This window comes from Salvelinus alpinus, chromosome 8 (assembly GCF_045679555.1).
Source record: "Salvelinus alpinus chromosome 8, SLU_Salpinus.1, whole genome shotgun sequence".
NCBI classification, from domain to species: domain Eukaryota; kingdom Metazoa; phylum Chordata; class Actinopteri; order Salmoniformes; family Salmonidae; genus Salvelinus; species Salvelinus alpinus.
In genome coordinates this window covers 68,026,627-68,042,201 of record NC_092093.1, presented here as the reverse complement: position 1 = coordinate 68,042,201, position 15,575 = coordinate 68,026,627, and the positions used below count along the sequence as shown (strand labels likewise).

At 43.8% G+C, this 15,575-nt stretch overlaps 1 protein-coding gene across 4 annotated transcripts in view; it reads right to left on the bottom strand.

Moving 5' to 3' along the window:
* Positions 1–1,178: 1,178 nt before the first annotated feature.
* Positions 1,179–15,575, bottom strand: part of LOC139583575 (limb region 1 protein homolog) — a 57,323-nt gene continuing 42,926 nt past the window's right edge. For 2 of the 4 annotated variants that reach the window (XM_071414805.1, XM_071414807.1), the window contains 5 exons: positions 12,719–12,792; positions 12,269–12,359; positions 11,509–11,575; positions 6,790–6,951; positions 4,077–4,310 (listed from right to left, as the gene is read on the bottom strand). In XM_071414805.1, the coding sequence (XP_071270906.1) occupies positions 4,225–4,310; positions 6,790–6,951; positions 11,509–11,575; positions 12,269–12,359; positions 12,719–12,792 (480 nt within the window). In that variant the 3' untranslated portion in view covers positions 4,077–4,224. Of the gene's footprint in view, positions 4,311–6,789; positions 6,952–11,508; positions 11,576–12,268; positions 12,360–12,718; positions 12,793–15,575 lie in introns of all 4 variants that reach the window. The other 2 variants (XM_071414804.1, XM_071414806.1) reach the window with 2 other exon arrangements.

The window sequence follows — 15,575 nt, the reverse complement described above, 5'->3', positions numbered from 1 at the left end:
GGATTCAGTTCATTTGCATGGCAAAGAGCGACTTTGCAATTAATTAATTAATTGCAATTCATCTGATCACTCTTCATAGCATTCTGGAGTATATGCAAATTGCCATCATACAAACTGAGGTAGCAGACTTTGTGAAAATGTACATGTCTATTATTTATTTGTATATCTTTTGGCCACGACTGTACATACTGAGTGCACAAAAAATTAAGAACACCTTCCTTATATTGAGCTGCACCCTCCCTCCTCCCCCTTCTGCCCTCAGAACAGGCTCAGTTTGTCAGGGCATGGACTCTACCAGGTGTCGAAAGCGTTCCACAGGGATGGTGGCCCATGTTGACTTCAATGCTGCCCACAGTTGAGTCAAGTTTTTGGATGTCCTTGATACACATGGGAAACAGTGAGCGTTAAAAACTAGCAGTGTTGCAGTTCTTGAAACAAACTGGTGTGCCTGGCACCTAACTTACCCCATTCAAAGGCACTTAAATATTTTGTCTTTCCCATTCACCCTCTGAATAGCACACATACACAATCGATGTCTCAATTGTCTCAAGACTTAAAAACCCTTTAACTTGTCTTCTCCCCTTCATCTACACTGATTTATTTAACAGGTGACATCAATAAGGGATCATAGCTTTCACCTGTATTCACCTGGTCAGTCACCTGGTCAGTCAAAGAGCAGGTGGTCTTAATGTTTTGAATACTCAGTGTATATGTAGTGAAAATGTTTCTACAGTACCTAAAGAATCTAAATTAAAAGCATTTTCACAGAAATCGTATAATTTCGCAAAATGGTTTAGATTGAGCGCTTCCAGCAGGTCTTATATGTTGGGGTTTGTAGACTGTAAAGGACACAAGGAATCAAATGTGCAGTAAAACAGGAAGTTATTCCTGTTGTTTTATTAAAATACTTTAAATGCATCATCAAAAGATAAATGCAAGTATCACTTTCAGGCATCCACACCAATAAAGTGCATTTATTACTCAAGTCTCATTCCTATGGCGACTCAAACCCGGAATACTGTGTTACCACTGACTTGCCAGGAGTTCATACAGCCTGATAGTGCCATGGTAACAGCAAGCTTACTTTTGCCAAGTGTGCCCTTACATCTCAAAAAGAAGCCTGTGACGTACGCCACAAATGTAAATGTGAAATTAAAAAGCAAACGTCAACATAAACATGATTTTCATTGTTTTATTTGCAAACAAACCAACAACAAAACACACATATAGCAACTCAGAAAAGAACAAGGTAAAAAATATATACTTTCACATAAATGGGCAAGAAATTACATGCAGACACAGAAAATCAGACAGACAAAACCACCAGCTACTCCACCGACAGTACAGGCCACCCCTCAACATTTCAAACCCTCTGTGAGTGAAAAAAAACTGCAAGGCAATCAAAAGTGTTCCCTTAGGTTGGAACAGGCCCCGACTGTGTCCTCCACAGAAACTAAGTGGAAAAGTCAGATTGTAATAGATTGTGATCACTGGTGTACTTCTTCATAAAACATTGTCTGAAATAGCAATAAAAAATATATTTTTTCAAAGAATAAAACTGATAGTTGAGGGTGAGAGGAACACAGAGGGGGTCACGGTCACAGTCATCAAGGAAACACGAAACAGATGTTATTAGCCACAGTAGTAATGGGTTTTGGTTAGTGATTTTTTTCAATTCTGGATTTTCACAGTATCATTTATCATCAGCATTACCAAATCAACCTGAGATGTGAAATTGGATCACTCATAATCTTGCATTTTAATGAGGGGACAGAACACAGTACAAGGCTTGGCACTGCGAACTCCAGAATCTAAGGTGAGCCTTGTGACAGACAATAGCTACTGCTTTCCTTTCAAACTATTACTGTATAATACATTCCTTTTTTTAAATAAAACAGTCCCTGTACAAAACAAGAAGTCTCAAATGCATATTTTAATAAAAAACGTTAATCGTATCCCCTGCCATTTACATCATGACAAGTCACACTGAAAACACATCATAAAAACAGTCTATGAAACATTAATTATTGGGGCCCATCACCTTCCATTTTCACAAGTGCTCAGGTTATCTGGTAATTCGTATTTTTGGAAGCCCACTATGGCTATTTGAGTTAAGGGGAGATTATACACTACCTTCACCGCAAAGGACAATGAAGAAGTTCAAACTGGTTTGCAATTGAAATCCAGATACAAGGTGTTCACAGTAAAGTTGTCTTTTTTTGAACAAACATACCTACATGTGTGAGCACACACACACACAAATAGGAGCCTCCTATAAAAACTGTGGTGACTTCCTCCTCTAGCTAAGGCATAAAAGGTGCTTCTAGTGACAAGTAGCATCACAGTCCAAAAAGAGCTTCTGTAGACTTATTTACAACAAACACTTGAGGCTTAACGGCAGCCCACTATTTACATCCAAATAATGCAAAAGAGGTATGAAACATAAATGGTATGTACAAATACAACATTTACAATAGGAAGAAGTTCAAAAAAAGCTTCATGCCAAGTGAAATAAGATACACTTTAAAATAGCTTAATAGTTATTTGGGGAGATCGAGATCAAGTTTACCAAAGCACAATTTTTTTTTTTTTTTTTTTTTTAAAAACATCCACCCACAGGATCAAACTCTGAAAGCTGCGATCTTTGCTCTTCGGGACCAAAAAAGACTTCATCCCCCCCCATCTCTAGAGTGATCGAAATCGACAGCACCGAAAACAACATTCATTAAATCAAGACAAAATAATTAACTACATCTTTTATGAAATTAAAGCACAGTAGGCCTACAGACTACGAGTAAAGATAAAATAAAAAGAGCACATTGTTACACATTCACAACTGGCGTGGGACAACCAGAAAGATTGACTAGGCTTGGCTAGTCACGCCTCCACAGTGCCTCCCCATTCTTTCTGTGTCAATGGAGGAGATACCGACTGAGCTCCGGTGTGGTCACTGTGGTGAACGGGTACTAAATGTACCGGCAAGAAGTGGTAATACACAGGCACCTGTGAGGGCAAGCAAAGCAACTGGGTATGACGTGTAAAATGGCTAAGAGTGATAAGTATGATTTATTTTCTATGCAAGGTGCTTTCAAAGCAAGTCTATCATAAAATGGCATCATCTTATCACATTTTTTGCATATTATCTTCTGACATAAACAAATAAAAATGTCCACTTATTTAACCATACATACTTCACACATATAATATACATGATATGACATACTGAATTAGATGACTGTTGGAGACCACCCAGTATTCAGATATAATACAGGTAATCTAATGTGAATGCCCCCATGGCCACTGATCCACATCACATTTACTTTCTAATTCTGAAATGGAATTGTCTTCTCGTTATACTTTGGTGAGGCGGCATTTTCTCTCTCTCTCCAAATAACCTTGAGCTGCATTTTATAACTAACATGTATTTGAAACTGTGGTGGAAATAGAACAGGCTGGAAATAGAACAGGCTGGAAACAAATAGTAGACGTAAGTGTAAAAATGCCCACTAGTCTATCAGCGAGCGTCTCTTCAGCCTCTGCCTCGAAAGGTTACATTGCATCTTCCAAGACAATACGGCATAGTGCAATGGTTAGGTTATGGGGAGAAAATAACAGATAAGAAGTGATTAGGCAAGCACGAAACACAAGAGGGTAGAATGAGATTGGTTAGAGCAGAGCTCTCCAACCCTGTTCCTGGAGAGCTACCCTTTCGATCCAACCCCAGTTGTAACTAACCTGATTCAGCTCATCAACCAGCTAATTATTAGAATCAAGTGTGATAGATTAGGGTTGGAGTGAAAACCTACAGGACGGGAGCTCTCCACAAAAACGGTTAGAGGGTAGAATGAGATAAGAATAGACAAAGAGAGAGAAGAAAGTTGGCGCTGAGGGAAAAGAAAGTCCCCAACACATCGGCTGTGGCCCATGGTCAGTCACTGTTGAGGTCAACATCAAGGTCACTGTTGTGAAGACGGCAGTCTGTCAGAGGGCTCAAACCAGTCCCTGTCCTGCATCCATCCATCCACGAGGAAGAGGATGGAATGTCACGAAGATAAATTGCAGTTTCTTCTCAGTTCGCAAAGCCCGTCAGACATTGTGGGAGTCGCTTCAACTGTGTTGAGTCGCTTCCACAGACTCAATCCCTTTCACCTTCTGCTGTGGAGTTCAGTACTATCAAAATCTCCCTTTGGCTGCCGTTAGGTGTGTGTGTGTCCGTTGTCTCTTTTACAGAGTCTTCTGATGCCCGTTGGCCGAGAGCTTCCCAGACTCCGGGTCTGTTGGGCTGTTTGACAGTTGTAATTTATCCAGACCTGGCCAGGAAGAGATAAGGGGCAGAAATGTAATTAAAATAAAAACACAGTTAACCTTCAAGATGAGGAATGGGAAAAAATAAAAACACCACTGCCTCCGTCTGACATTTTCTACATCAGACGATCCTGGGTCTGTCACAACAAGCTTGAGAGACGTTCCCCCTTCGCCTCATAATATTCACTGTCACATATCAGTCCTAAGGCACATTGGATTTTGCCGTCATTTCCCCACTTTGTCACTCGAGGTGTGTGTGACAGGAATCAACACTAGGCTATACATCTCTCCGGCTGCAGCCACAGTAGTCATTTTACTGCCTGAGTTGCAGAGAATGCAGACCCAGCTAGCCCCTGCAGACTTGGAACCCGTTAAGAGTTATGATAATAAGTCATAGGGAGACTGACTTCTATGTAATTAGTGTTGATTATTACTGAAATGCACAAAAACCTAAAAGTTTACTTCTTGTCCGTGCAAATAACTATGGTAAAAATGAGACGATATTCAATTATACAGCATTCATTTGGTTCAATCTTAGCATAAAGCGTAATAATAATAATAATGTAATTATTAATTTGGGAGAATTCATACAAATACAGTGACTCAATGCGCTGTGCATAATAAAAGAACACAAGGGCTCGGGGCCCTGGGCCTGAACCCCGCCCTGTGCAACTGGGTCCTGGACTTCCTGACGGGCCTCCCCCAGGTGGTGAAGGTTGGAAACACCACCACTTTGCTGATCCTCAACACAGGGGCCCCACAAGGATGAGTGCTCAGCCCCCTCCTGCAGTCCCTGTTCACCATGACTGCGTAGCCACGCGTGCTTCCAACTCAATCATCAAGTTTGCAGATGACAACATTATTAGGCCTGATTACCAACAACGACGAGACAGCCTACAGGGAGGAGGTGAGGGCCCTGGGAGAGTGGTGCCAGGAAAATAACCTCTCACTCAACAAAACAAAGGAGCTGATCGTGGACTTCAGGAAACAGTAGAGGGAGCACCCCCCCATCCACATTGACAGGACCGCAGTGGAGAAGGTGGAAAGCTTCAAGTTCCTCGGCGTACACATAACTGACAACCTGAAAAGCTCCACCAACACAGACAGTGTGGTGAAGAAGGCACAATAGGGCCTCTTCAACCTCAGGAGGCTGAAGAAATTTGGCTTGGCACCTAAAACCCTCACAAACTTTTACAGATGCACAATTGAGAGCTGTATCACCGCTTGGTAAGGCAACGGCACTCCAGAGGGTGGTGCGGTCTGCCCAACGCATCACCGGGGGCAAACGACCTGCCCTCCAAGACACCTATAGCACCTGTCACAGGAAGGCCAAAAAGATAATCAAGGTCAACAACCACCCGAGCCACTGCCTGTTCACCCTGCTATCATCCAGTAGGCGAGGTCAGTACAGGTGCATCAAAGCTGAGACAGAAGCTGTTTTTCAATCTCAAGGCCATCGGACTATTAAATAGCCATCACTAGCACATTTGAGGCTGCAGCCCTATATACATAGACTTGAAATCACTGGCCACTTTAATAATGTTTACATATTTTGCATTACTCATCTCATATGTATATACTGTATTCTATTCTAATGTATATTAGTCTATGCCGCTCCGACATTGCTCATCCAAATATTTATAGATTCTTAATTCCATTCCTTTACTTTAGATGTGTGTGTATTGTTGTGAACTTGTTAGATATTACTGCACTGTTGGAGCAAGAAACACAAGCATTTCACTACACCCACTAAACTTGTATATGTGACCAATACAATTTAATTTGATTACCTGGCTTTAAAGGGATAGTTCACCCAAATTACAAAATGACATAAGGTATGACTGCAATAGATGCTTTGGTTAAATTTCTCTGGCACTTTAGCATTTGTGGAACAAATCCCATTCAAGTCATGGCACCGATATTAGCATTATTATACCATACAGAAATGGTTTGTCGAGATTGGCGTGGAAGAACTTGACTAGCCTGCACAGACCCCTGACCTCAACGCACACCTTTGGGATGAATTGAACCGCCGATTGCGAGCCAGGCCTAAACACCCAACATCAGTGCCCAACCTTACTAATGCTCGTGGCTGAATGGAAGCAAGTCCCTGCAGCAATGTTCCAACATATAGTGGAAAGCCTTCCCAGAATAGAGGTGGCTGTTATAGCAGCAAAGGGGGGACCAACTCCATATTAAATGCCAGTTTTACCAATATCTTATAGTCAAAAGGTATAAAAAGCAGTACTCAAATCTAAAAGACTGTACAGGTGGAGGATTTCAAACGCACAGAGTGCGCTTTCATCAATTGTTGAAAACAATATTCTCTGATTGTCCTCATTGTCTGTAGTAATCTATGAGAAGGCTTTATTATTGTATATAGCAATGCATTCTTTAAGAATGTCGGTAACTCAATGAACCAGTAATAATGTAATTTCAGCTTTGTTTGACATGAACATGAGTATATGAATATAAAAATGTTACCTAATGCTTTCAAGAGTTCCTCTCGGACCGCTGAGGTAAACTTCCGGACTAGGCAGAGAGTAGTTACCACGGCAAACAGCAAGTTGTACGATAGGACGATATAGAAGTTTCCCAGCCAATTGAATCTCCCGAAGTCTCCGAGAAGATCAAACCTGGTGATACCTGTGAAGAGTGTGAAGATGTTAAATAAAAGAAGATTCAATATTTTGCTATTTGAGTGGATTATAAAACAAAACAATGAATATAACTATATCATGATCATTTAGAAATAATGGACCATAGTTTATTATGTTTTTATTTTACTTCAAGCACAGATCATTTCACAACACTGACACCAGCTCTAACCCCTGGTTGAATTATCTGTCTAAGTCACAGGAGTTTGGTGGCAACTTAATTGGGCAGGACGGTCTCATAGGAATGGCTGGAACGGAATCGATGCAACGATAACGAACTCAAACACATGGTTTCCTTGGGTTTGATACCATTCACTCCATTCCAGCCATTATTATGAGCCGTCCTACCCTCAGCAGCCCCTGTAGTCTAAGTAATGTAGGCCTATCATTATTCTCTGATTCCCATTGAGGCAGTGACCAGCAGCCCTACATGATCCGACACTGTGGACTGAAAACCAAGAGCAATCGACACGAACATGGGGCACAAAAATGTTACACAAAACCTGGAGAGAAAAAAGTGAGCTTGGATTATTTCCCAATGACAGGCACTAAGTAGACATGTTCCTTTTTCCAAACACCTTTGGCAAGACGAGAGTTGCGTTTATAATCACAAACGCTTCCCTTTCCACTACTGCTTCAGCGAATTAACTATTTAACAATGTCTGTTCTGTCGGCAGTTGAGGCACTTTGAAAAGTGTCTCTTCAATAGCCTGACTCTTTCAACAGGCAAGAAAGGCCAAATTGAAAGAAGCGCTTATACCCAAAAACCATTTGATGTACACTGTGTACTAAGATACTCAGGCATTGCCGGATCCAGGATGGACGAAAATAAAACCAAAATAGCCAAACCCTTTATATAAATGATTTAGTGGCCAATGCCACTCTTCCTGAGATAAAGTCATCTTCATTGTCTGACATTTGGCGGATTACTAATATTCCTTTCATAGGAAAGTGTTTTGTTAGTGGGACTGTATAGACAATTTGTTAGCGTGCAAAAATCGAGTGGAACAAAATAAATACAGAAATGAGCCACACCCCAGGCAACATGGGTATCAATGGGACCACAGTCACCTGCACATACACCTGAGTCAACTGTTCTGAAGTACAGTAAGCAAGCAGAATCTTGTAGGTTTCCGATGTTGCCGAGACCGCTTGTACAACTCATGGCGGGCGGGCCTGACCCCCCTGCGAGAGGGAATCCTCAGTTTCAGGCCAGTCAGAGCCATTCACTCCATGTCTTGTCTCAGTGTATGCTTAGTATGAATCATACACATCGTAAACAAAACAATGTCTGAACTTCATCAGAACTTCACAAAAGCTACTTCAATATGGCCCCGTAGCCACCTCATCCTGTCCTCTATTTAGCTACACACACATCTGCAGTTAGGTTACTGAGGAGGAACTAATGTAGAGACGTGCTGCAAACAGTTTCAATGCATTGGGAGGTTGTCTCCACTGCTCCATCCATCCATCTCTCTAGCATTGACAGAGACGGAACAGAGTTGCTAATCCCTCGTTTCTCTAGTGGGGCCAGGGCCTTTTACAGCCACGCTGGGACTCTGCCAGACCTGAGCGGGTTTTCTCATTTCAAACCATCTGTCATGGCAGATCACACGCTGCATGCAGAGGCGTCAACACCCTATTGTTTTCCTATTTATTTATCATGGGCTGCTGCTTCTTCTAGAACCTTCCAGAATGTTCCACCAGCCCCGGCCAGTACAATAACATCTTGGTCCCAAATGGCACCTTATTCCCTATATAGTGCACTACTTTTGACTAGAGCCCTGGCCAGAAGAAGTGCACTACGCAAGGGAATTGGGTGCCATTTGGGACGCACCCTCAGACTCATCTCAGTAGTCGAGGGTTTTGCTGCCGTCAAAAGAAATGTACTGAAAAAAGTGACAGGATCGGGAGGATAACCTACCCTGAGGTGGATTAAAACACTTCAGTTGTAAATAGCCTTCACTCTTATAGTCCGAAGCAGTGGAACTCATTCATTCCTGTGCTTTCAATGTTCTTTACCCGTGTGAACTAAATAACAGTGCATGCAGCCAACCTTTCAAATTAAAACCACGACAAGCCTACCCAATATCAATACATGAACCAACCAGTCGCTTCAGCGGTCTTGATCAAATTTCGCAATTCATAAACTGGCATAGCTCACAGTGTGAGGTAATGTTCTTGGATTTTTTCCCCCCTTCGGTAATGCCTGCGAAACTGCTGCGTGGCAATCAATTTGGTGTCTGGAAAGATGCATCTACAGCCTCTAAGCAGTTGGCAAGCATCAAGGGCCTTTAAACAAGTTGCTTGTAAAAGAGAGGCAGAGAGGTTGGAGAGATGGCAGTCAATACACCTTGCCACACCGGTCAAGCCTAATTCATTTCTAATGCAAAACATTTTGATCTTGGTTTGGTATTTGGAGCTGTTGGGAAGTAAAGTTTTTGGGGGCCTATGGAATGGCGCCGTTAGCAGATGGGGAAACTATGCTTACGTCCCAAAGGCCTGTAGGGCTCTGGTCAAAACAAGTGCACTTTGTAGGGAATACGGTACCATTTGGGATGCTGCCTATATGGTGTGTGTCTAGAGATGACGTAACCTCGCATAGAAGAACCTGTCTTCCTCTGATCACCCAATTCACTTCAGCCAGTTTTTCTCATCACCATTTGCAAAATGTATCATTATGTATTACTGTGTGTATGTGGGCCAAGTGATATCCAACATGTCTCACAATCCATTCCAAGTAAGATGGAAGCCGTTGTGGGTGATTACATTTGCTGATTCATTCTGATCATTCATCCACCAATTTGCGAGAATGGTGGCCTACGTATTCATTCGACTTCAGATAAGGAACGATAAATGACTATCTAGAATTGCATCTATGTAATAAATGATAATTTTCTGAGATGGTTTATACTCTGGTAGGCTGTATACCAAATGGCACCCTATACCCTATATAGAGCACTACATTTGAGCAGAGCTCAGCCACAGTGTATTATCCCAGGAACAGCAGCCAGGCTGACAGTAGTGACCCAAGTCCTCTCTGCTGCAGTATCTTACTGTGTTTTTTGGGGACACTGCAGACGAAATTTACACAAACATACAGGGGAGAAAAATAACTTATCGGTGGGAGCGATGGGGGTGGGGTCCCCCAAATGTCCTCCTATGGTTTAAAGTAGTGCCATTTGGGACGCATCCTATATCACTCTGATGCTAACAAACACACACACTTAGATAACTGGTCTACCTGTAAAGCCTAGCCTCTTTAGCCCCCCCCCCCAAAATAAAGTGTGTTCATTGGACTTTTACCCTTGCCTGCACCCTAACTAACCCTGATGTTGCTGCCACTGAGAAACGAGCACTCCCATTTCAGTAGCATTACAGGTCCCACGGCCCTCCTTCAAGAGAAGCTTAAATAAAACATGGCCGACAGGACTACTGTACAAGCAGCGGTTAGCATTAGCCCCGGGTTCTCCTACAGCCCCTCAACTCTGTGCAGTTTATTTCTCTCAGACATGCGTTCAAATACTTGAACAATCCTTTCAAATACTTCGAGCGTTTGCTTGAGTGCCAGATGGGCAGTGTTTACAGTTTTGGGACTTTCTATTGGTTTATTAAGCCAGGCAAGCACAAACAGGGACATATAAAGTATTTTAAATTATTTTTCAATCAGTTGAAACCCAAGTAATCTGACTTATTTTGCGACATCAATCATGCTCTCTGGTTTACACACACACACACACACACACACACACACACACACACACACACACACACACACACACACACACACACACACACACACACACACACAAACACACAAACACACCTACCTTTGACATGTTAATATCTTCACAAAATAGCAGAATGGTAACACTAAAAGAGTTTACCTCTCCCATAACATTGACACACACATTACACAAGCATACACACTCCCCTCTCCCCACGTCTTTCTCCAGAGGGCTTTGGCTGGGGGGGGGGGGGGCATTCATTTATTCCTTTTCATCTATTCAGTGTCACAGAGCAGAACCTGTTGGTACTTTGTAAAGCTCCCTATGACTCACTGTAAGCCAACACACACACACACACACACAAACAGGCGATGGTGCTATTTGAACAGCTGTGTCTGTTCCCTGCGTGTTTATTAGTGCCATTGTGACGCCGCTGCTATCATGTCATTTTCTCCCACTCTTGCTCCATTCTCTTCCCAAATCGCTATGGCAAACTATGAAGGAATTTAACTTGTTAACCTTAGCGGTCTGATGGGGGGGGGGGTGGTGTTCACCTCCCTCCAATTAGTTTCTCACAAGAGCAATCCCGAAATGTTCCCCGAACATCAGTGCTCACCTATTCCTTCCATCCACTACGTGTTCAATCCATGGGTTGAATAGATTGTGATATTCACAGATGTCAAAATCAAAAGGTAGCGTCCAAAATGGCACCATATTCCCTATGTAGTGCACTACTTTTGACCAGGGCTCATAAGGGAATAGAGTGCCATTTGGGACAGAAATTTATAAAAGACGGATAAAAGCTAGGAGAGACTCACCAAGTGTTCTGGACATGACTGGCAGGGCTGAACTCAGCACCAGGATGGACACACAGCAACCAATGATCTACATGGAGGGAGTCGCAGAGCGTTAGAGTCAGCAGGTATAGAACCTTAACTGATGAAAACCATTAACATATAGATAGGCCATGACGGAGACACTGAGTGTGAGAACTGAGAGCGTGATTACCTTAACAAGACACTGTGTACACACACACACACACGATGTGCACGCGCACACACCTCTTCACAGTAAATGGATTCCACATACATTGTGCAATTAGTAGTTCTGAAGATGCTCATTACCAGATTCTGCTCTTTTGTGGCTTTCGAGTCCTTTCACTGAGTCGCCATGGCTCGTTAACAAGCCTCACCGTTCCCCCCGCTCATTACTAAGTGAATGGCTGCCCCCGTGAGCCAAACAGAGCACACAACCAGCCGCCCCCCCCCCCCCCCCCACCTCACTGATGTACAAGAAAAAATTTGTAAGTCGCTCTGGATAAGAGCGTCTGCTAAATGACTTAAATGTAAATGTAAAAGAAGCGCTTGCACTGCATCCATGTTTACGCAACTCACAAACAAATATTGGGTGGGAGATCAACTGAACCATTCAGACGGAGGACTGAACCATTCAGACGGAGGACTGAACCATTCAGACGGAGGACTGAACCATTCAGACGGAGGACTGAGGCGGGGGGCTGAAGAGGATGAAACACAAGGTCTCAATATATCATCACGGGTTGTGTGTGTGCGCATTTACCGTTGTCATGGTCGTGTCGTCTTTCCTGGGAGTGAGGCCTTCAAACACTCGCAAGCTGTAGAAGCCGACAACTGAGGACACCATCAAGTAGCTGTTGCGGAATCAAGGACAAGAAATCCAACATTTGTTGACATTTTAAGTGGCCAGTTGGCACCTTTTCACCAAGGAATAATGTGCCGAAACACAACAGAATGTCCCGGAAGATGTCCGGCTAAGCAAGGTCTTAAGTAAGTAAACACCACTGGCCCTGGGAATGTCACTCGTATCACCATGGAGCAAGGGCCATATGAATCAAATGTCTCAGAGTAGGACTGCTGAAATAGGATCAGTGTTGCATTTTTTTTTAACCCAATGAAAAAGAATACATGGACAGAGGACTTGATCCTAGATCGGTACTCCTACTCAGACACTTCATATGGCTCCAGAGCAGAGGGAACATTGAAAGGATACAACATGAGGATGATGTCGACGACAGCCTGGACCAGTCCGAACGTGGACAGCGAGGTGTTCCCAAGCCCCCGATCCTGGAATGACAGAGGAAGAGGGGGTTTTGTTGTTGTTGTCTTGTTAAGGAAGGGGGCAGTCACACTCCTCTTGATTTATTGTGGATACAGGACAGGAGACAAGGAGAGGAAATATAGGAGGAGAGTGTGCTGAAATAGCAGTGGGCTCGATTCAACCCCATGCTGCAGTGGTATGTGTTCCAGAGGCAGAGACCAAAAGGCTAGACCACAAATCAAATCAACATTCAAAAAGAGGATCTCTCATTTGTCTGTGTGTCATCAGAAGAACACCAAAATAGTTTTTTTTAACAGTGCAAATAAATCCTGAATATAATGATTTTATATGACAAAAGTTAAGTACTTAGCTAGGTTCTGTAATCTGTAAGTCTGTGATTACAGAAGGAAAAGTTAAAACATTTACATTACAGTTTAGTCATTTAGCAGAGGCTCTTATCCAGAGTGACTTACAGGAGCAATTAGGGTTAAGTGCCTTGCTCAAGGGCACATCAACAGATGTTCACCTAAATCGGCCCTGGGATTTGAACCAGCAACCTTTCAGTTACTTGCCCAAAGCTCATAACCACTAGCCTACCTAAAACTCGGCACAAGTCGAAGTTTCCCTTTCAACACAGACTCCAACCGGCTCAGTAATGGATGGAAAGAGATGAAAGAGAGGAAAGAGAGAAAAGACTCCCTTTTCAAATCACTGTCCATCACACTATATGTAAACAGGTGTTGAAACAAGCAGCAAGGCACAGAAGTGCTTACGGTAAAAAGTGGAGAACGTGAATGCATGCCAATAACAAATGAAAAAAAAAAAAGAACAAAAAGAAAACGCTTCGGCAAACACGCCAGATGTTTTCTGCCCTGCCCAATTGAAGTTCGTGCGGGAAAAAGAGACACATCTATATATTACGCCAATAGTCTCGGCATCTGTGTTTTGTTTGAGTGATAAACATTTGCTTTTGTAAGACTTGGCACCCTAGCTGTTTACATGAACTACTTTTCACTTCAATCCAAAAGAGGATCAGTGACCTGCTTGCTCTGTGTTCGAGCGACTCGCAGCAGAGGAAGACGTCGGCCGCGTCCCAAACGGAACCCTGTATTCCCTATAGAGTGCACTACTTTTGAGCCGGGCCCCATTGGCCCCATTGGCTAGAAAAGGGAACAGGATGCCATTTGGGACTCTGTTGGAGAGATCCATGCTATGGCACAGCAGCACAGGGACACGTTGTTCAGAGGGTTGCACTTCTGTCAAGTTAAAAACGGCATCAACGGCGTCGATATCTAGGAGCTAGCTCCAGCTGCATTAATACTGACAAAAACACACTTGTACAGGTCACTTTGAACAAACTCTCTAAAACACACACACACACACACACACACACACACACACACACACACACACACACACACACACACACACACACACACACACACACACACACACACACACACACACACACACACACACACACACACGGCAAAGAAAGAGAAAATAAAAAAAGTGTAGTTTCACACCTTTTTCTGCAAAGGTCTCTGTAGAGCCCTCTCTCTCAGCGAATTAGCACACAGCATCTGATGTCATTTATTAATAGTGGAGTGGGAGGGGTTGTGTAATGCATGTGTCAATGTTATGGGAAAGGTCAAATCTTCAGTGTTACGTTTCTGCCATTTTGGGAAGACATTAACATGTTAAAGTGGCAGGTGGGTGGGCGTGTGGTGGCTTTCTCATTAAGCCACCTTTCAATCTAGTCTCCTTTTCATTCCAGTGGCGGGGTGGAGGGCTGCTAGGGTTGGTGTTCCTCGCAGCCTGGCTCATTCAGACACACCGTGGTGTGTTTGTTGCTTCTGGGATTAGCGGGGAGCAACACCTGTGTGCAGAGCATCGCACCCAGCCAGGCCCTTCGGGTGTGTCCCGTTCTCCTCCGTCACGCTTTGATGTACCTCACATAGTTTCAGTGACGGATAATAACAGAAAGAAAAAAAATACTCATCGTGGATTTCCCCCCCCCCCCCTCTCTCCCCCTCTATAATTTCTTTGTTTTGCAAAGCCACAGATTGAGAAGGAACTGAATGTCATCAGTCAAAGGTTCAGAGGATCCCCTAGGTACGGATCTAGGATCAGCTTCCCATCCCCAATCCTAACCTTAACCATTAGCGGGGGGGGAAATGCAAAACTGACCCAAGATCAGCGCCTACAGGGGATGAGCTGGCAATAACACGGTTAGAAGTCCTCTTAACGCCCGTTCATCAAGCTGTAAAAAGCCCTGTCCTCTGACTGGTGCACCTCCTCTCCTCCCCTCCTGTCTGGCTGTGAGTCAGAGAGAGAGACGGAGGAGGCTGGAGCAGCAGTAGCCCTGTAGTACGGAGTATGCTGAGTGCCATGCAGTGTTGTGTAGGAGGGAGGGAGGGATAAACAAACATATACAGTTCCTCTCCATTGCTCTGTTCTGCTCCCAGCCCTACAGCTCTATCTGGACTGGGCCTCATTTGACTTTCCCACAGTCTGGAGCCCATTGGCCCTCTCCCTCGCTTTCCCTTCTCTCTCGCCTACCTGGCCCAGTCATCCCTCCCTCCCTTGCTCCCTCTTCCCCTCCTCTCCCCCTATCTCTCGGCCCTCTCTCAGAGAGTGCATAGTAGCTGAGAGTGCATTGCGATGCACCAGCCATCCCTGTTAAGTTGGTTAGATGGGTATGATATCCGTAATGATTGACTGTTAGGACACCCGAATGCCCCCCCGGTCGCCTTAGCGATGTGAGATCAGAGGCGTGGCATCCTTCCAGCTCATCAAACGCGTAAAC